The sequence below is a fragment of the Ptychodera flava genome, chromosome 1 (genome assembly GCF_041260155.1).
Source record: "Ptychodera flava strain L36383 chromosome 1, AS_Pfla_20210202, whole genome shotgun sequence".
Lineage (NCBI taxonomy): Eukaryota > Metazoa > Hemichordata > Enteropneusta > Ptychoderidae > Ptychodera > Ptychodera flava.
In genome coordinates this window covers 41,066,437-41,087,275 of record NC_091928.1, presented here as the reverse complement: position 1 = coordinate 41,087,275, position 20,839 = coordinate 41,066,437, and the positions used below count along the sequence as shown (strand labels likewise).

Here is a 20,839-nt window from a genome sequence, read left to right as displayed (position 1 = left end):
CTCACATCAACGTTCGCTGCAGCTGAGAACAAGACTGAAGCTTACAGGATACTCACGCATTGAACACTCAACTGACTCAGAAATACGAATCTTTAACTAAGATCGAAGAAGATATCTTAGATAATACGGATGAAGCAAGCTACGATGCTGCGAGCCAAGAATCTGGCGACTACATGTCCGAGATATTCGAGAGAAACGACAAGATCACTGATTTCATCAAAAACAACAAACCGAACAATGCGACTGGCCCATCGGCGAACTCCGACACCGCTACTCAAGACACATCGAAGAAAACTGTCGCATTACCGAAACTACAGCTGAAAACTTTCTCAGGAAACGTACTCGAGTGGGTGAGTTTCTACGACACTTTCAAATCGTCCATCCATAATGATAAGAACCTCGAGAACATTCAAAAGTTCACATACTTACGCAGCGTTTTAACTGATGAAGCTGCCCGTACGATTAGCGGTCTCGCCTTGACAAACTCCAACTACGACCATGCTTTAGAGCTACTCATCGAACGCTACGGACAGAATCATTTGATCATCGATGCGCACATGACTGCACTGTGGCAGATTCCTCAACCTACGAGTGACATTAACAGTCTGAGATTGTTTTATGACACATTAGAAAGTCATATTCGCGGTTTACAATCACTTGGCAAAGAAGAGAACGCTTATGGAGAACTTCTCATTCCCATGATTCGAGATAAACTACCTAACAATATTCGGAAACAGATTGCAAGAGATCACGGAAACAAGGCTTGGACTTTACCAGAGTTGCGCAAAGCCATCCTACGGGAAATCGACGCCATTCAAGCCGGAGTTCCACTCGATGAGTTATCGGTTGCGGACACAGCAACACAGCCTAATATGACCGCTTCATTTCATACTAAGGCCGCATCTACGCGCACAACAAAGCCTTTGAGAATCAAACATGCGTGTTTTGTAAGGGAAATCACTACACAAGTGATTGCCAAGTTGTCACCGACCCGAAACGTCGCTTAGACATTGTCAAACGCGATCGTCTCTGTTACAATTGCCTTGGAAAGCATCGCGTGAGCGATTGCAAGTCTCGTTACACTTGCAAGATCTGCAAGCGTAAACATCACTCTACCCTTCATGACACCAAATCAGCTACAACGTCTGAGAAAAAGGGAACTTCTGAAGTTCATGTGGCATTGGCGAAGACAGACGACACAAAGGGGAAATCTACACCCAACGGATCGGTTCTCCTCAAGACGGCAGTCATTCCTATGTCGGTCGGCGATAGGAAACCTATCAACGCTACCGTGCTGTTCGACGATGGGTCCAACAGAACTTTTATCACGCAGCGATTTGCTGACAAACTCAACTTGAAATCGGACACTCATGAGAACGTGAGCCTGTCAACATTCGGGGACAATTCGAAACAAATTCATTCCATGAAAAGTGCAATGGTAACTTTGCACGAACAGATGGGCATACCAGTACTGTCAACGCCCTGATAATCCCGAGATTTCGTCCAACCTATTCAACCACGTGTCAGCAGAAATACTCAACTCAGACCATCTACGGGGATTAAAGCTTGCCCACCCAGTTTCCAATGTTAAAACTATGGAAATTGATGTGCTCATCGGAGCTGATCAATATTGGAACTTTGTTGGAAACCATATCGTGCGCGGGGCAGGTCCAACTGCAATATCATCTAAGTTCGGCTACTTGTTGTCCGGTCCTACTGGAAAGCGTGGGAAATTGGACTCTGACATTAATATTCATCACGTGAATGTAGAAACACACACCGACGATGACATACGAAACTGGTGGAATTTAGAGCTCATCGGAGTGAAGGCAGACTCGCAAAATGATGAAAATACCGACTTCGAAACATATCGGGACACTCATCTACGTGTTGAAAATGGTAAATACATTGCCCGTTTACCATGGAAAACTGATCATCCGCCACTGCCTTCAAATTATGCGGCAACTGAAAATCGCACGCGCGCTATGGTTCGCCGTTTGGCCCCTGACTTAACGAAGAGATATGACGATATCATCACCGATCAACTGCGCCGAGACTTCGTCGAGAAGATTCAAGATGACAACAAAACTGAAGGACATTATTTGCCGCATCGAGCTGTCAAGAAGGACTCAGTTACCACTCCAATAGTATTGTATACGACTGCAGTAGCAAACAAAATGCTGACTCGGCAAGTCTAAACGACTGTCTTCAAACTGGGCCGTCATTAATCAATGATTTACCTGCCATTTTGCTACGATTTCGCGCTAACCGAATCGCTTTCGTCAGTGACATTGAAAAGGCATTCTTAAACATACGTCTAGAGGAAGACGAGCGTCAATACACCAAATTTCTTTGGTTATCGGACATTCGTGATCCCGAAAGTCCATTTGATGTTTATCAATTCAAGTCTGTTCTGTTTGGGGCGGCTTGTTCCCCATTCATGCTCAACGCTGTAATCAAGACCCACTTGGAAAGTAATGCCTCCATACCGACTGCTGATGACCTCAAACATAATATTTATGTTGACAACGTGATAGACGGTGCCAAGTCTGATGAAAAGGCCGTGTCATATTACAACGACGCAAACCACCTCATGCAGTCGTGTGGGTTCAAGTTACGCTCATGGACGTCCAACAGTGAACGACTATGTGAACTCGCAAAACAGGACGATATCTACGAACCCTCTCGTGATGTACCAGTACTCGGCCTGCGTTGGGAACCAGAAAGCGACACGATGACCTACTCAGAAAATAATAGCGAGCCTATTCCAAATGAATTGATAACGAAACGAGATGTTCTCAGTTCCTCGGCTACACTGTACGACCCACTGGGCTTCGTAGCTCCAGTTCACATCAGAGCTAAACTCTTTGTACAGTCACTATGGAAACGCGGGCTCCCTTGGGACGAACCGCTCGACGCTGAATTGAACTCTCAATGGATACAGATCGCAGCGGACTTGAATGCTACACGCAAGACGACAATAAACCGCCAATACTTCTCAGGGAATAAAGATAACGACGACTGCGAAGTTCATGTTTTCGCTGACGCCAGCACTACCGCCTACGGAGCTGTAGTTTATCTCCGCAGTTCAAGTGAAACTTCTATCGTTATGGCCAAGGCACGCGTCGCTCCAACGTCCGATTTGTCACTGCCTCGGTTAGAACTGATGGCCGCCCTGATTGGCACTCGACTCAGCAAATTTGTAATAAACGCTCTCTCCGGCAAGATAAACATTACACAGCGGTATCTCTGGTCGGACAGTCAAATTGCGTTGTATTGGATCAACAGTGTCAAGAAGCTGCCGATCTTCGTAAGCAATCGCGTCAGAGAGATCAATGGTTTTCGTCACATCTACAAATATTGCCCCTCCGCTGACAACCCAGCTGATTTGTTAACTCGAGGCATTACTTCTGATCAACTAGCCAATTCTACTCTATGGTGGAACGGCCCTACTTGGTTGAAAGAAAATGGAGACTGGCCAATCTGTGAACTGTTTGATAGCGCAGTGCACCATATCGCTACAACGGACGACTTCATGATCGAGCCTCACACACAAATCGATGCTGAGGTTGCCAATAAAATGCAACACGTTGAGGATCTTTCTCGCCGATCCACTGAGAACATCGCTCATCAAATACGGAAATCGACCCCGCAATTGACGTTGGCATACAATACGCGGTGGACATTACTCGTTTCAGCTCGTTAGACAAACTATTCCGCGTTACTTCGTATGTATTTCGTTTCAAATCTCGACTGCAGCGAAAGAGAGACACGCCGTCAGGAGCAGTCTCACCGGACGAGATACGACATGCTGAACAGATCTGGATTAAAGACGTACAATCTGAGATATATACAGACACTATTCATTCCATCAGGATGAATGTGAAGAGGTTCGGACCGTTGGTTCAACAACTTAACCTATTTCTCGATAACGAGGGCACACTTCGATGTGGCAGCCGTGTACACAATGCAGCATTGGACTATGTCACGAATTTCCAGCGTTGCTGCCTTCTCACCATGAATTCACTAAACTGGTCGTTCTGAAAGCACACGAACGCGTATTCCATGGAGGAGTCCAGTCGACTGTAACACAAATTCGTCAACAGTACTGGATACCGAAAATACGACGTATCGTTAGCAAGATTCTTCACAACTGTGTTACCTGTCTTAAAGTTGAAGGAAAGCCGTACACTAACCCAGTCCAAGCTCCGCTGCCTGCATATCGCGTGAACATCACCCCTCCATTCAGTGTGACGGGGTCGACTTCACGGGGGCTCTCCTCACCAAAGCTATTGATGGTAAACAAAACAAGGCATACGTGTGCCTGTTTACCTGTGCGGTTACACGGGCCATACACTTGGAATTGGTACCGGATTTGACGACTAAAACATTTCTACTCGCGTTTCGCCGTTTTGCTGCAAGACGATCCCTGCCTAGCCGAATGTTATCCGACAACGCCTCGACGTACATCTCTGGAGCCGAGGAGATACGCTCCTTGCTCGACACGCCTGATGTTCGAGATTATCTCTCATCTCAGCGAGTGAAATGGACTTTCATACCCAAACGTGCGCCGTGGTTTGGCGGCTTTTGGGAGCGGCTCATAAGTCTCACGAAGAATGCGATTAAAAAGGTTCTCGGTCGATCATTCATCACGTATGATGAGCTTGCTACCGTCGTCACCGAAATTGAGACTGTATTAAATGATCGCCCACTCACCTTCGTTTCATCCAGTGCGGATGATGACGTTAGCCTGACCCCAAATCACCTGTTACATGGTAGAAGCTTGACCTCACTACCATACATCACAGTCTCCGATGAAGAAATCGAAGACCCGACTTTTGGAAACCACAATGATGTTAACAGACGTTACGCACATTTGTCAAATCTCCAACAACAGTTCTGGAAGCGGTGGTCAACCGAGTATTTGACAGCTTTGAGAGAACGTCACTCCGGTTCCGGAAACAAGCACAATGTAATTAAAGTGGGTGATGTGGTACTGATCCATAGTGATATCGATCGTAGGATGAAATGGCAGCTCGGGACTGTGAAGAGACTTGTTTATGGACGTGACAAGTTGGTGCGATCAGCTGAAATCTCCACCGCCAGGGGACACACCAACCGCCCTATACACAGTTATATCCTCTTGAGGTAGCCTCTCAAGAATTATCATCATCTGAAGACAAAGATATGAACGAGCGGGAAGACACCCATCGGCAAGAAATTTCTACTGAGAAAACCAATGACCCGCCAGAGTCGGGGAGACCGTCCAGAGATGCAGCCATTGCAGCCAGGATGAGAATATCCGAACTTTCATAAATTGTTGTAACTGTTGAGTCAATTAACTCTCTGAAATTTCTGAGTTTTTTGTTCAAACGAATCATTTATTGATAATTCATATTGAAAGTGTTCAAGATTATCTTTCGTCGCCGGGAGAATGTCGGAGAACAAATGACACATCATTTGAACATTATTAATAGGACTAAGCACAGCCTATGTGTTATCCGTCTACCAATCAGACTCTTTGGTAACTTTCATCCAATGACCGTGGACTATAATCTCCCGCCAAAAAAATGTTTATCCTTTGTGTTCTATTACATTCGGTGCATGCGCTTTGGCGCCTTTATATGTAATTGCTACAGTTGTGTTCCGGTTGGCGCCTTTTTTATCTCACGGCGTGTTCAGTAATAAAGCTTGTGTTCTCAGCATGAACTGGTGTCGTTCGCAGTTCTGTGTATAAGTCAGACAAGAACCTTGATCATAAAACCCCATCACGACAATATATATATATATATATATATATATATATATATATATATATATATATATATATATATATATATATATATATATATATATATATATATATATATATATATATATATATATACATTTCACTCAAAGTAAGATAGTATTTATTTAGCACTGAGAAGTAAAGCGGTTACACCTTCCTTAAGTTGTTCCAAAATTTACTCTTCTCAGCAAACCTTTCGAAATATATTTACAGACAGTGAAGAAGCTGTCATAGGTGTTTATCGTAGGAATGAACCGATTCTGTGGTACCTTGAAGACGAAGAAATATGGATATCTAAAGGTGATTATGTAAAACAAGAGCGATTTTTGTCAGGAACGCTGATTATTAATTGAACCATTTCATCGTTCGACCAACAACAATTAATCTTGAACACAATTGGAATTAGTTTGGGATAATTGGATGATGTAGTTATGTCAGTTTAATCTGGAAAGTTTAACGTAAGCTGTAAACCTGCTTTTCTTTTTAGAGGTATTACGCTTGTATTTATTGGTAATTTGTCATATTGGAACATTCAGTTATATAGCACCTAACACGTTTGAGAAATTTGAATAATATGAGAATCCAATTATCCCAAATTAGTTCCAATCGTGTTCCTGCTACATAAAAAGATGATATAATGATATGAGTGTAGTGAAAGAATTTAGCTGCATACCAAGAGTGGCTAGAGGATTTGATAAGGTCACATACAAGCTGATCTATGGACAAAATGTCTGAGGATTTCTAAGGAAGAATATGCCACGGTTTGAAATTCAATTTTTTCCTGCGGGGGGTGTATAAAAATAGTGGGTACAGGAGTGGGTCGATTCTAAAAACGATGAATTTATGCATTATGTTACGAACCCATTCACATTCAATTGGCTCTGATACTCAGCACTTAAGCTTATTTGATAACGAGGAAGCATATTCCTTGTGAGAACAAAAAGTTAATGCGAGGGGTAATGTTCCCCATCCCGCACAAAGGAACTAGTATTTCCACAGACAGCATAGACGAACTATACGATGATTAACAACTCAAAACTTTTTGAAGCCGTGTGGTATGGAAACGCGTAAGTGGAATACAGAGAATCCCATTAAAGAGGCACTCTCACTTGGTAACATTTTTAAAACACATTTTTTTTAATGCCAACGGTCGATATTTGACTTGGCGACTGCGCGTGGATCGCGAGATATCGATAAAAACATGTCATTTCCCGAGCGTATTTTTCACATCCCGAAGTTTTACGATCGTTCTAATTTTGACTCGAAATCCCCCGAAGGTTTGTTGTTGTGCTGATTGATATTGTGCGATATCCTAGGGAGTCTACAATAGGTTCGAACGACGCAATTAATTTACTTCCCACTGAAAAGACTTTATATACAGCATTACGCCTTTACCTCAGGTAAGTTTTTAAAAACTTGTCCTTAGTTTTTGTCGTTTTCATTATTCTAAATCGGTTGTATTATATTTTTAACCAATACCACATAAACATCAGTTTTTACATGTCAAATATTAGCCGCCTCCGATGACTACATTTTGTCGTCTGCCACACAGTACGCCGCGCGCGTGGTATGAGCATGTGGCATGCGTCTATGCATATCACGCGGCGGCCGCTATGTATCAACGGCACGTAACTGTGCACAGGCGCTTGGCACATTGCTTGGATAATAATCGTATTTAATATGTAGAATGTCTATATTGAACCTGATTATTCAATAAAAGAATCACCCTACGCGATATTAGTGTAGGCCTATAGGCCTACACGTTGACTGGCACTGTACCTTTGGCTGCCTGGCTCGGGCACAGCGAACGCACTGCATAATCATCAATGTGTAGAATGTCTACATGACTTCATTATTTATTAAAGAATAACGGTACATGATATTACTGTACATGTCAGCTAGCTTAACCGAACGGCTGTAGAGCTCTGCGGGGCTTTGGCCCGGCTTTGGCCTGTTGTCCGCTGCTGCACAGACAGGAAGTCAAGGCGTGAAACTAATTCACAGCCCGATTTCATAAATCAGCGAAATTCACGAACTCTGAGCGTTCCCGGTGATAAAAACTGGTCAAAGGTCAGATGGTTGCATAAACAATCGATCGACTGGCCTCTTTTGCCTAAAATCATACCTTACCCTTTGCTACTGGCGAGAAATCGTTCTGAGATCGGCTGGGCACACCAACCCAGCGCCGGCCATTTTGAATGAGCTGCATTCAATGTACGCGTCCAATGAGAGAAGAGCAATGACGTCATCTGCCAAGGGTTGTATGCACTGGCGCATACATTGCATGCAGCTTATTCAAAATGGCCGGCGCTGGGTTGGTGTGCCCAGCCGATTTCAGAACGATTTCTCGCCAGTAGCATAGGGTAAGGTATGATTTTAGGCAAAAGAGGCCAGTCGATCGATTGTTTATGCAACCATCTGACCTTTGACCAGTTTTTATCACCGGGAACGCTCAGAGTTCGTGAATTTCGCTGATTTATGAAATCGGGCTGTGAATTAGTTTCACGCCTTGACTTCTGTCTGTGCAGCAGTGGACAACAGGCCAAAGCCGGGCCAAAGCCCTGCAGAGCTCTACAGCCGCTCGGTTAAGCAAGCTGACATGTACAGTAATATCACGCACCGTTATTCTTTAATAAATAATGAAGTCATGTAGACATTCTACACATTGATGATTATGCAGTGCGTTCGCCGTGCCCGAGCCAGGCAGCCAAAGGTACAATGCCAGTCAACGTGTAGGCCTATAGGCCTACACTAATATCGCGTAGGGTGATTCTTTTATTGAATAATCAGGTTCAATATAGACATTCTACATATTAAATACGATTATTATCCAAGCAATGTGCCAAGCGCCTGTGTAACTGTGCCAGTCACCTTTGCCAATTCTGGTGGAATCAGCAAAACTTGTTTTTCGTTTTATCATCAAGTCAGTAAGACTCAGCTTTCTCCCATGGGGCATGACTGATCACCAAAGCAAGTGGTACTGTGACGTACAGCAGCGTCAGTGTAGACTCATACTCTATAGCTTAGTTAAAATGGCCCCAGTGCCGAACGTTCGATGTTCGGAAGCTGAATTTAGGTGGGCCACCGGAATTCAAACTTTTACACTTTTGAAGACATGTTTTTATCGATATCTCGCGATCCGCGCGCAGTCGCCTCGTCAAATATCGACCGTTGGCATTAAAAAAATGTGCTTTAAAAATGTTACCAAGTGTGAGTGCCACTTTAAGGTATTGACAGTCCAATTCAATGTGTATATGTGAGACGACAGAGCGCAGGTCGCGCGAGCAAACGTGCGCATATACGTACATGAAGGTTGTTCCATGTTTGTTGTCAACATCAAAGTTCGCATTAATATACATTAGTTTATTATAACTATCAATCAGAACAACGGAGTGCCCGTGACAGAACATAGGGATTTATTCAGGGACAATAAATACTAACATGATAAAAACCAAACTTCGATCTTTCCACTGATGTGATCTTTTCGTTTTTAGAGTGTTGTCGAATTTTTTTGGGAGTAAACTGTTGTACAAATACTACAAACGTATTCAACGTAATATTGGGGTAAGACTTATGGATGAAGGATGATTGAAATATGGCGCTACCACTATAGAAACAGGATCTCCTTCGCGACAGTTGCCTGTTGCAGTGACTACAATCAAATTTGTACAAAATTCTGCCAAAGCGAGGCTGTGTCGTTTGGTCGTCAAGAACAAGAACAGCCATTGTAAGCTCGCCCTCATCGGGATGTTCTCCTGATAAGAATGGTACGCCCAAACCACAGAGAAACATAGACAGAGTCGCAACGCTTGCATGCCTTTTGTTCCATGGTCGTCTCGGTAGACTATTTGCTTTTCATTTTAAAATGAGCTTCAAAGGTGTTAAACTTTTTGGAGGCTTTGTTTGTGGTTGATAATTACACGAGATTATGCGAAAAATACGACGAGATGGCATCGTACTGCCAGTCGCGTAGCAACCATAGTTACTTTGTGAGCTCTCAGGCCAGAAACACTGGTTCACGCCAATCAAAACATAACACGCCAGCAGTTTCATAAACATGTCCTTCCTTGACGCACGTGTAAAAGACGGTATGACTGACCGTAAACCATTGAGTAAAACCAGACAGTATCGATAAAAGACTTTCAAATTTGGTTCAAACACACTCATTATATATTCATAAAAATATGAGAGGAATTTTGAAAACGGTAAAACTCACTTTCCTGAAGCTCAAAACACTCCCGTTTTCGCCAGCACGTCAATTCCGCTCAGCACCACACGACAACAACAACAACACAAACTTTGCCGAACATACTTTCGCTTAACAATTGGCGAAAATCCGAAAATTACCGAAGGATGCATGGTCGGCACTCTTGGGAAAAGAGAGGCGAGAGCAACCTGAGGCGAGGCGAACATGGATGGGTTACGTAACCGCTTCACGCCTTAAACAATACCCGTTGCGACTCTGGCTATGTTTCTCTGTACCCAAACGCACCCAGAGCTATGGTGGAGGTAGCACGGCCTCTATGACATCCAATCTTTAACACATTTTCTATTTCCTTCGATAGGCGGAAAAGCTCCGTACGATTCAGATATGACAGTGACTATCACCGTACCTCAAGTCATTCCGAAATCGATCGTCTACGCCTTCTCGTGTTTGTCTGGTCTCGCAATCGCTATATCCGTGGTCTTTCTTATCTTTAACATACGAAACCGGAAAGAAAAGTATGAAAACCTTTTAAACTTTAGTCGTACTGAAATACGGTACACGATTAATTTTCATCAGAGAGAGAGAGAGAGAGAGAGAGAGAGAGAGAGAGAGAGAGAGAGAGAGAGAGAGAGAGAGAGAGATGCTGATAATGATTGACTTAAAACTTTTAATCTTTGTGCCCCCTGTTCTAGGGATATTGGCCGTCTATCATGATAATTTTTAAAATATTTTTATGCTAAACGGACTTAACGCTCAGATGAATATGTTTTGGATAATATTCGGCATAGTATGCCGTCCACGACTATTTTTGATACTCTCAATTTCACGTCAACAGAATCGTAAAAATGTCAAGTCCGAATTTGAACAACGTGATAATCCTAGGAAACATTCTGGTCTGCGTGTTTGTTGTCTTCATGGGGCTGGATACTGGCATGGTTGACACGGATACATACTTGACCATATGCAAGGTAGGTACGGCAATCGGTAGGAAGCGATCAAGTTGACAATTTTTCGTATTTGAATCAGAAGTGTATTCTGTTTCAAATACAGAACTGTTGGCACACATGTTGAACAGAATTATGGTAAATCAAAATTTGGTCGGATGGGTGCTTTCGGTTTAGGTTGGCGGAAGTATTTTGCTAGATTTCGACCTCCAGCGACAAATGGCGATGAAGTGTATTTACCACTCACCGGTTTAACTTCATATGCAAGGGATGGGATAACTTCATATGCAAGGGATGGGATATTTGGACACTAATATATATATCCCTTTGGCGCACTATACTTTAAACCCCCACTAGCTGTATCTTTCTACATTTTGTCCCTATGATGGTCTGAAATGTAACTTAAGCTATGTAAAAGTGCTTATCTTTGCATGACCACGGAACGTTTTTCAAACTTTGGCGACGAACAACTTTAGATTTCAACAACTAAATAATTTTCGAGTCGCAACTCAAATATGACAGCCGTAAATATGCACGTAAGCGCCTGAATTTAACCCACCAATGCCATCACCAGCTATTGAAATATTGACATTTTCAAAGACTAGATGCCTCTCTCCGAAGATTGGATGGTAAAAAGTCAGTGCAAAAGATACACTTCATTCGTTGGGCTTTATGCCAAGTAAAACGAAAGCTCTGTATCATGAGACGAGTAAAAAGAAGTTTAGTATGCAGACGAGTATACAGACGGAAGTAATTACTATAATTTCAATAGGACTACCTGTAAGCTTATATACACAGGAGAACACTTTCATTTACAATTGCTTTATGTGTTCCAAAGGCAAAGTTGTGGATTCTGACAATTGGATTCACCCTCGCTTTCGGATCCATGTTCGCCAAGACCTGGCGGGTCTACAGCATTCTGATACATGAGAAAACGAAGAAGAAATCGATAAAAGACCGCCATCTTGGAATAACGGTGGCCGTCATGCTGGTCGTCGATGTCGCCATCTTGATAGTTCGAGAGGTCGTTGACCCTTTGAATGTCAGGACCACAACTATTGTACAGCCGCAGGTGAGAAATTAGAAACAAACAAACAAACAAATAAAAAACAAAAAACAAACAAACAGATATCCAAGATGCATCATGAATACGCCTAAACCCCTAGCGATGAACGTTGACCAAGAGGTAGGAAGTCAGATTCTTCAAAAGATTAAAAATATGCTAGATATTTCAGATAATCAGGTACAACATTTTTTATAAATCCAGTTCACTTAATAGATATAGTATTTAGAATTTTCTCTGGACATAGATGGAAGTAGTTCGCAATTAGAAGACTTAAGCTTTTGTAAGGACATTTTAAATCATTCCCTTTCGAAATAAAGAAAACAAATCATGAGTCACCCTGCAAAATTTGGTACAAGAAACAAATTTGAAATTCAAAATGACCGCCATCCCTGCGTTTATTCTGTGAGGTGGGAAATAACATTTTCTTGATTTCCACAAAAATAAAGTGGTTAAACCTTTTTTCACTTGAGCTTCAAGATTAGCCTCCACAAGTGGTAGATCAAAAAGTATTGTACAAGTTTGAGAATCCGAATATCTGTCCCCGAGGCGAATTTTACCTTTATTTAATGCACCATGTTTTATTTTGTCGTAGAGTGATGACGATGAAGTCGCTCTGGTAAGGTATTTGTACCTTTATGTCGAGAGCTATTCGAAGATGTCCGGGGTATGGCTAGCAATACTGACAGCCTACAAGGGGCTTATGCTGGTTTTCGGGTCATTTCTGTCCTGGCAGACAAGGTAAGAACATATAGGCAGAACCTCCAGGATAAGAATACATGTATGCCACTCGTCTGTACAATTTGCGAGACTGTGTTAATAGGATATTATCCAACAACATAGCTTTGGTTCAGGTCTGTGACTTGTGAACGCGATACAGGGGAGTTTTACCCGGCAGAAACTAACTCACCACTGCGCAGACTCAAGGGTAACACGTTCGATCGCTTGGAGAACCTGACCGAGGCTGCCAAATTTCAAATGGGTTTGTATAAAAAGAAAAGGCACAAAAGAAACTGTTTTAAGTATTTCATTTGTCAAAATCGATACTCTGTCCTCCCAAGAGAGTTAAGACAGAGTGTAGTGGCCGTTTTGAATTCAAAATATATTGGTAGGTATATTTTAGGTACTTCGTATGTCTGTGGTATTTCTAATACCAAACTTTTCGTGTCGACCCCACACATACACACATATACACACATAGATAGATAGATAGATAGATAGATAGATAGATAGATAGATAGATAGATAGATAGATAGATAGATAGATAGATACATACATACATACATACATACATACATACATACATACATCATCTGATTTCTGGATTCCATCTTCTTTATCTTCAGAAACATCACTGTAACAGGACTAAACGACAGCAAAGAGATAGCATTGTCCATTTACAACGTAGTCATTTGTTGCGCCATAACATTGCCCTTGTCGTTGCTGATACAATCGGATCCAGGTGCATCCTATGCTATGACTGCCGGCTTTATTCTCTTCTCTACCGTCATAACCTTGTGCATGTTATTTGTCCCAAAGGTAAATGATACTTTATATTTCCACCTTTCAATATGTGTGTGTATCAGGGATAGTCAACAAAGTCTTCCGTGGAAAAACGGTGTTCGCAACCGGCATACAGCTGCGGTGTTTTAGTGGGAGGTGAACACTTGATATCGTGTATTAGAGGGGGGGGGGGGGGGCAATATTTCGACAAGTTAACAAATATGCGTGTATACACACAATGAATGGATATGGCATATTGTCAATGTGCACTGATTCAATGTACATTACAAATTTCTACAAATATGTTATATTGACAGATTTGTATGTATACTTTCCTGGTGTTGTACATTGAGTACCGCCCCGAGTTTCCATCCCTTTGATTGGTTTAAACTTGTAACAATCTCTGTGTGTTGTTTCCGAAAAAAGGTAAATGCCATTATTAGGAAGAAGAATACGGTGGGAAGCAATGCCGAGAAGCCAGAGACAGCTTTCAAGTTCAACATGTCAAGTGCAAACACAGCGTCGACGAACAAGACCACGGAGACAAAAGCATCAGTGTCAGCGGTAGACGGCTAAAATAACAACGTCGTATTAAATTTGACGCAAGGTTTATTGTACACCTAAATGATTCTTCGTCGAATAAACCCACCGAAAATTGTCGTATACTTTTAAATATTGAATTCGATCATTGTTGTTTGAACTATCAAATCATTTGTTTTCAACCGAGGGCTACGCGAAAAAGTGTGCCGCAAAACAGTGATGATACAGTGCTACATGCGTTCAAATATTAAAGAACACGCATATTGTACAGCTCTTATAATATATGCATAAATGCAAATTTTTGGTGATCGATCGACATTTAGGCCTTACTTTCAAACATTTGCCACCAAAAAACAAATCCAAAAACCTGATCCAATGAAACTGTCTTTTGGTCATTTATTGTGGATGATGTAAGCGACGTTCTGTTGATTCTTCGAGACAAACTGTGTACTTTACACACAGAACAAAACGAAAGATACATTTGGCCTGACAGCATATAACCTGCTGTAACCAACATGTATTTAAAATTTGATTTTTCATAAATGGTAATATCGTGGTACACTACCGAGTCCGTTTTGTAACATTACATAATTTTGCAGTCATCACCTGCATGCCTATTTCAATTGCCATGTTATGAATTCTTTCTGAAGAAACATGGATAGATCGTTGAATACCTATTACGACGATACTTGTTTATCCCAGATGTTTGTTCGGCATGCTATGCAAATTAGCTACAAATTTGCATATTTTTAACGAATACTGCAAAAACGTACTGGCTTTGTTATATAGAAAAAAATAGGAAGTGCTTTCAAAGTATACTTTTAAAATACATGGCAACAGACAAACATTTGTTTGTTAAGGAGTGTGTTTCAGTTAGTTTATGCAACGTTTGAATCGTGCGCGCATACTTTGTTTATCGAGATTTTGAATTAATATATCTTTTATACACAAGAAGGAAAATGAGATATCACAATGAAAACGATTTTTCATATTTTTACAATGTTGAATATTCAGGATTTGTGACAAGATGAACTTCAAATTTTTCATAAAATTCTATACTCTGAAATGTGAATGATTGAAATATCTCAACAATGATTACGAGCATTCCTGAAATTTTTTGTATACCCTCTTGATATCATCGGAAAAAACAGCGATGTCGGCTTTTACGGAATAGTGGTGGTGTCTGATCAACACTGCTGGGGAGCAAGTGTCAAGCTGCATTAAAAATGTATCCAAGACAACCGACCGATTTAATTCTAGGATGGTAATAGACTTAAGAGTACTTGTCATACAGAGAAATTAATTGTAAGTAAAAAATTGCACGGATTTCGCATGTTTCCTAAAAAATGTACATGACAATAATCGAGAACAGACAACTAAACACAAACTTCGCAGATTACCACGGTCACCCTTGAGCCACTACGCTGCTATAATCACGTTTTACTAAACCTCTCTAGTTCCTTATAACACATATACTGATTGTTCCGCTCATTACGATACGTTATTCTGCCTCGTTGCTTGCTTTTATATATATATATATATATATATATATATATATATATATATATATATATATATATATATATATATATATATGATTTTCTTATTATCCGTGTGCTGTTTTATTCGGAAAAGTTTTTAGAATTTACCGTGATAAAAAATCTTGTATTCAAGGAAAGATATTTGTTCAGTCGACTCTGTTGTACAGCAATAAACAATAAAATAGCCGACCTTGTGGTATATTGTCTTATATTTCCATTATACTATATGCTACAGTTACCTTTGTATGATTTTTGCAGCTGACTTGAACGCAGTATCAGAATCCACATTTCATGGTACCAGTTTTGTTAGAGGTTAGAAAGGGCGAGAGAGGTCGTACGCATGAGGAACTCGGGACATGGACACACAGACAGGAGAGGAGAGAGAGAAAGAATAGCCAAACGCTGAGACTGGTGTGTTCGGAGAGACAGACACTATGATTGTGACATTTCCCTCAAAAATGTTAGGCGTAGGTGGCGCTATACGGAATACTTGAAAGAGTGTCATATCAGCTGTAGTAGTCTGGTATCAGTCGTACCGCGGATCCATATTAGTGGTAAACCTTTCTTGATGATATCCGAGTCTCGTCCAAACACTACAACAATTTTCCCGCCACACCTTCCACTCATCTAATTCAATATGCAATACTAGACTTCATTTCCTGATTGGATTACATTAGGTCATTCAATACCCGCGTTGCCACACGTTTCACTCAGGCCAAAAGGCACCCAATAGCCGAATGTAGTTACCTTCAATAGTTACGATTCGCGCATAGAAACCTAAAAACCACTCATAAAGACTTAAACGTGCAAAAAAGAAGAAAAGAACGTACTCTACCTATACTTATATAGCTTGAGAGTATACATTGGGAGAAAATTGCATTGGGTCAATGAATGATAGTGTCCTTGTACTGTTTCTTAAGACATCTACATTACGTTTTAAACAACGACAATACATTAGTTATGTTCGTTGAATTTTATTGGTCAACAACAACAATAACAACAACAACACTAATATAGACATAAACAACGATACAAACAACAACAAACACACCAACAGCAGCAGCAGCAACAACAACAGCAACAACAACAACAGCAACAACAACTACAACAACAACAACTAGATTTCTGGGTTCCCTGTGCTAAGCTGAGAAAATGTTAGCGTACAGTTTTGGCATTGTTGTTCTCCTATCTTTTGGCAGTCGTTTTCAATGTGAAACGGCCATTTTTACGTACAGCTTTTCCGAGAGCGATTTTTACGCTCATTTCGTTTTTATCTATTTCCTTTTGATTTTGATATATTTTAGGTGACAACATGGACGAAAAGTTGCACTGAACAGAGTAAAAGTGCCCCTGTAGAAATCGCAGACGACAGCTGATGTCGCATGCGCGCTGCAGTACGCAGATAAAATATTATCGTTTGTCTTACCACCATAGCTTTGTACAGTTGTTCAAACACAAAGTAAAATCTCAGTATTTTATTTCAAGTGATATCAAAGTAAAATTCAGTAGTCAATGCGGCTGTGTGAGTCAAGTGTGTGCATGAGTCAACACGTCTTAATCCGAATCTGTGTAAAACAAACAAACAAACAAACAAACAAACAAACAAACAAAAAAAAAACGTTACGCCGCAACAGAACGCCGAAGCCGCTGTTGCGTTCTCGCTACTTTTGCAATCTTAAAATTCGTCTGAATCCTTACTTTGGACTTAAAATGTTGACCAATCATGCGAAACGCAGCATTCTCAAATTACTGGCATTTGTGTAATTCAGGAAAGAATGTTACTCTTATATACACCACAGATTTGCCAACACAAGCGTTTGGTTTGTCAGAGTCCTAATCATATCTCATGTCAACCTTTGACACAGTGTCGTTGTCCCCCAATCGTAATGGTGTTATCGACGTTGAAATGCTTGAATGCCCTTGAACCTCATTCTCTGAATGACTTTATGATATGTTCGTAGAATTTCTGAACTGATAGCCTCGTGGCCGGAGGCACGGTCGGTAAGACAATCGTAACTATGGTAAATCGGCAAGTATAGCTAAAGTTTGATCATGAAATGTTTGCTAGATTACACGGTACTGAACTTTATTTTCACGAAATTTGTACGATTAAACGTGAAATGTTTCATTGGTTTGTACGTACACTTATGAACATCCGACTGCAGGGTGAACGAAACGCAACGGCAAACTTTTCTGGTCAAGTAAACATTGCCTGTGGGAAAGGTATGCCTAACATTTCTGAAAATAATAACAGCGCGACTAGTATTTACTTGGATTAGATTAGGCGCCATTTCCGTTTGAACTTGCTATCACTACGAAAGATGGCTTCAAGGCGATTTCTCGGAAATCCACGTCGGTTTTTACCCTTTGACGCACTTCCGGTGAGATGTGGATTATAAGTATCATGACTGGTCTTCCAGGAAAATGTCGTTGAAAGATGTATAAAAGAAGTTGGCGATTCGACGTCCGCAGCCACTGAATTCAACTTCTGAACACGATCTCGTCTTCCTTCAAATCTGTACGGAATCGGAGCTATGGAAAAAGGCGGTATAAGTAAGTAGGTTTTTAGACTATCGAAAATCTTCAGTGAAGCTCATGGAAAGTAAGATACCGTTTCACAAAATTTATTGATCGTTTGGTCATCAATTCTGGTATCGGTAGCTATGCAATGGATTTCGAAAAGTCGCCAGTCTTTTGAGGGCATCGGATAACACGATTCAGTTCACCTTTCATGAGAAGACAGTCACAACAGCAAAAGTACTATATGCCCTATTATTTTTGACTCTGAGATATACTTGACATCTTTTGGATGAGAACTCGTTTAATTCTTTTTCCGCAGCAGGTGACTGGGTCTCACCAACAACAACGCAGTCACAGCCAAATGACCTTGCAATGTCGCCACCTCCGGCCTATCCCTTCGACTCCAGCACTACCATGGTGACTCTTCAACAACCTGTCGTTGGGGTCGCTGTACAGCAGCCACAAGCCCCTGATGACTACATGGGTTTCGCAATCTTCACAACCCTGTGTTGTTTCTGGCCTGTTGGAATATTTGCAATACTGAAAGCAAGAGATGTAAGTATACATAGAAGCTATGGCTGTCCGAAGGGTACAGAATTTTGAAAACGCCTTTACGTATATCCTAAGTGATTTTAAAACGCGTAAGAGTGTGCAAAATGATGCACGTGTTTGTCACACGGACGGGACTGCACAGTTTGGGACAGACTCGAGCCATATGATGTGACATGGCCTTGGTATTTGATTAATAGTGACAGTGTGAATGATGAATGACCTCTGCGAATGACGAAAATTTGGAGAGTTCCGGGGAGCACTAAGTCCTAAGGGGCGTACGTGAACCATGAACAACTTTTAATCACAATTTAATCTACACATTTCCTTCAAAAACTGGAGATCCAAAAGTCCACATTTTATGCCAAATGTCAAATCTCTACAGTTTCTACAAACGACAGATCAAAGTGCCTATTCAGGGTCAGAAGTTTGCTGTACATTAAAACATAGTTGTAAAAGTCTAACAGGCGACAATGGGGTCAAAACCATGGATCAAAACCGCGCTACATATATGTGTGTGCCCTTCCTAAGGTGGTGACCCGCACACCCGGGAAAAATTCAAACTCCGTAAATTGTCAACAAGGGTTCGGAAATATAATTCAAAGGTGTTGTTTAGCATTTGAAGACCAGAAAGAAAATCTTACTGTCAGTGTATTCTAAATAGATAGCCTTTCCGTGTACAACGTTCCAATACAGAAATATCACCGAAATATATCGGCTCTTTAAATAACCAGTGAAGACTTTAATTATCAAATATGTGTAGCTGAGCCTTACAGGATGAAATTGCTATCATCATGGCAAGAGGGTGGTGTATTGGATCAAAGAAACGGTACTTCATTCCAAAAAGTCAAACAATCAATCTGGTTATTTTTTTCTTTGAAGGTTCACAAGAAAACATGGCAAGGCGATACATCCGGGGCATTACAATCCTCACGGACTGCCAGACGTCTTTCGATAATTGCGTTGGTAGTAGGAATCACGGGACTTGCTCTGTATTTCGCCATTATCTTCACAGTCGTGGTCAATAACGGGTGATCACGCGTGCGGGTGATGGAAGTTGAATATGCTAAGGCTATCTCACGTGATTTGGTACAGCGCGAGATTTTGCGAGAACGAGTGGCATCTATTGACGAAAAAACAGACATACATGTAGGCATCGTGACATCATGATATGAAATGCAGCTCAGTTTCGTCGCACTTTGTGATATTTTAATCGCTCATTCCGTCTGCTGCGACTATTTACTTTTACATCTGAGATCACAAACCATGTGTCTTTTTTAACAGCCTTTGTTCAAAATATAATCGGGAAGATAGTTCAAGTTGTGTTTTTGTTCATTTTTAATTATTGTTCAGTTATTGCCTTTTTATGTAGCTAATTTAGATTTTCCTTCATTTTGAGGGTCTTGAAGGATACTTAGTCTTCGAACTTTACAAAGCTATCGTCATTAAATAACGTCAAACAAACAAACAAGGAAGGAAAATACTTTTACTGAGGGATATTGGCCAGTAATGAAATAAAACGTTATGTTAATTGAATTGTCTTATAGTCAGCGTCTTTCACAGTTTATCACTTATTATATCATATTAGTATTAATGGCACACTGCAATCTGATTAGTCGAGACGTGAAAATTACGCCAGAGATTCAATTAAATACTATGGTGTAATAGCAATGAACCACCTACGCGGTGGCTATACCACTAAATTTTGACCAGTTCACTCCACATATGGACTCGCTACATCGCCCTCACACATATGTCGTGAACTGGTCATAATCTCGTGGTCTACCGTCGCTGCGTGCGGTTTATTGCTTAAACATATTTCTGAAAAGCAGAGCGTGCTTGACAATCTACTGATAAACAATGCAGATAATGGAAGGTTGACATTCTGACTGCCAACTTTCTGACTGCTCACTAACATTAAATTGTCAGTTGTACAAGAAAGCATCGTCAACAGAATCAGTTGTTTGAAAGAATTTTGCACTTCATTGCTCGTTGTATTATCAACCACACCATCTTCAGTATGTAGATATTTTGTCTGAAGAGCGTTAAAGTGATGGGAATAGCTTAATTAACACCTGAACATGTAGATATTATGGCTATGTTCGAATTCGTAAGTTACTTTCAATATGGGGAATCTATCTATATATGAGTGAAAATTCTGAACGACGTCCGATTGTGTT

General features: G+C 41.0%; 6 protein-coding genes across 6 annotated transcripts; all 6 read left to right on the top strand.

Moving 5' to 3' along the window:
* The first annotated feature begins 173 nt into the window (after window positions 1–173).
* Window positions 174–1,007, top strand: LOC139144888 (uncharacterized). The gene has a single exon (XM_070715715.1). The coding sequence runs from the start codon at window positions 174–176 to the stop codon at window positions 1,005–1,007; it is 834 nt and encodes a 277-aa protein (XP_070571816.1).
* A 588-nt stretch (window positions 1,008–1,595) lies between these two features.
* Window positions 1,596–2,198, top strand: LOC139144879 (uncharacterized). Its single transcript, XM_070715705.1, has one exon. It carries the CDS (start codon window positions 1,596–1,598, stop codon window positions 2,196–2,198), a length of 603 nt encoding a protein of 200 aa, XP_070571806.1.
* Window positions 2,199–2,440: 242 nt separating this feature from the next.
* LOC139144870 (uncharacterized) lies at window positions 2,441–3,706 on the top strand. Its single transcript, XM_070715694.1, has one exon. The coding sequence runs from the start codon at window positions 2,441–2,443 to the stop codon at window positions 3,704–3,706; it is 1,266 nt and encodes a 421-aa protein (XP_070571795.1).
* A 735-nt stretch (window positions 3,707–4,441) lies between these two features.
* Window positions 4,442–5,152, top strand: LOC139144863 (uncharacterized). Its single transcript, XM_070715683.1, has one exon. The coding sequence runs from the start codon at window positions 4,442–4,444 to the stop codon at window positions 5,150–5,152; it is 711 nt and encodes a 236-aa protein (XP_070571784.1).
* Window positions 5,153–6,008: 856 nt separating this feature from the next.
* LOC139139367 (gamma-aminobutyric acid type B receptor subunit 2-like) lies at window positions 6,009–14,172 on the top strand. The gene is made up of 7 exons (XM_070708301.1): window positions 6,009–6,091; window positions 10,357–10,513; window positions 10,834–10,966; window positions 11,781–12,014; window positions 12,601–12,746; window positions 13,353–13,545; window positions 13,936–14,172. The coding sequence occupies exons 2-7, from the start codon at window positions 10,383–10,385 to the stop codon at window positions 14,083–14,085; spliced, it is 987 nt and encodes a 328-aa protein (XP_070564402.1). The 5' UTR covers window positions 6,009–6,091; window positions 10,357–10,382; the 3' UTR covers window positions 14,086–14,172.
* Window positions 14,173–17,995: 3,823 nt separating this feature from the next.
* Window positions 17,996–20,195, top strand: LOC139137408 (proline-rich transmembrane protein 1-like). The gene is made up of 3 exons (XM_070705475.1): window positions 17,996–18,143; window positions 18,430–18,665; window positions 19,542–20,195. Exons 1-3 carry the CDS (start codon window positions 18,125–18,127, stop codon window positions 19,692–19,694), a joined length of 408 nt encoding a protein of 135 aa, XP_070561576.1. The 5' UTR covers window positions 17,996–18,124; the 3' UTR covers window positions 19,695–20,195.
* The last annotated feature ends 644 nt before the right edge of the window (window positions 20,196–20,839 follow it).

Excerpts from the sequence above, each read along its gene's own strand:
- LOC139144888 (XM_070715715.1), top strand. The coding sequence starts at position 174 with ATGTCCGAGATATTCGAGAGAAACGACAAGATCACTGATTTCATCAAA.
- LOC139144879 (XM_070715705.1), top strand. The coding sequence starts at position 1,596 with ATGGAAATTGATGTGCTCATCGGAGCTGATCAATATTGGAACTTTGTT.
- LOC139144870 (XM_070715694.1), top strand. The coding sequence starts at position 2,441 with ATGCTCAACGCTGTAATCAAGACCCACTTGGAAAGTAATGCCTCCATA.
- LOC139144863 (XM_070715683.1), top strand. The coding sequence starts at position 4,442 with ATGTTATCCGACAACGCCTCGACGTACATCTCTGGAGCCGAGGAGATA.
- LOC139139367 (XM_070708301.1), top strand. The coding sequence starts at position 10,383 with ATGACAGTGACTATCACCGTACCTCAAGTCATTCCGAAATCGATCGTC. Across the intron at positions 10,514-10,833 it reads ATACGAAACCGGAAAGAAAA|AATCGTAAAAATGTCAAGTC; the intron begins GTATGAAAACCT and ends TCACGTCAACAG. Across the intron at positions 13,546-13,935 it reads GCATGTTATTTGTCCCAAAG|GTAAATGCCATTATTAGGAA; the intron begins GTAAATGATACT and ends TTCCGAAAAAAG.
- LOC139137408 (XM_070705475.1), top strand. Across the intron at positions 18,666-19,541 it reads CAATACTGAAAGCAAGAGAT|GTTCACAAGAAAACATGGCA; the intron begins GTAAGTATACAT and ends TTTTCTTTGAAG.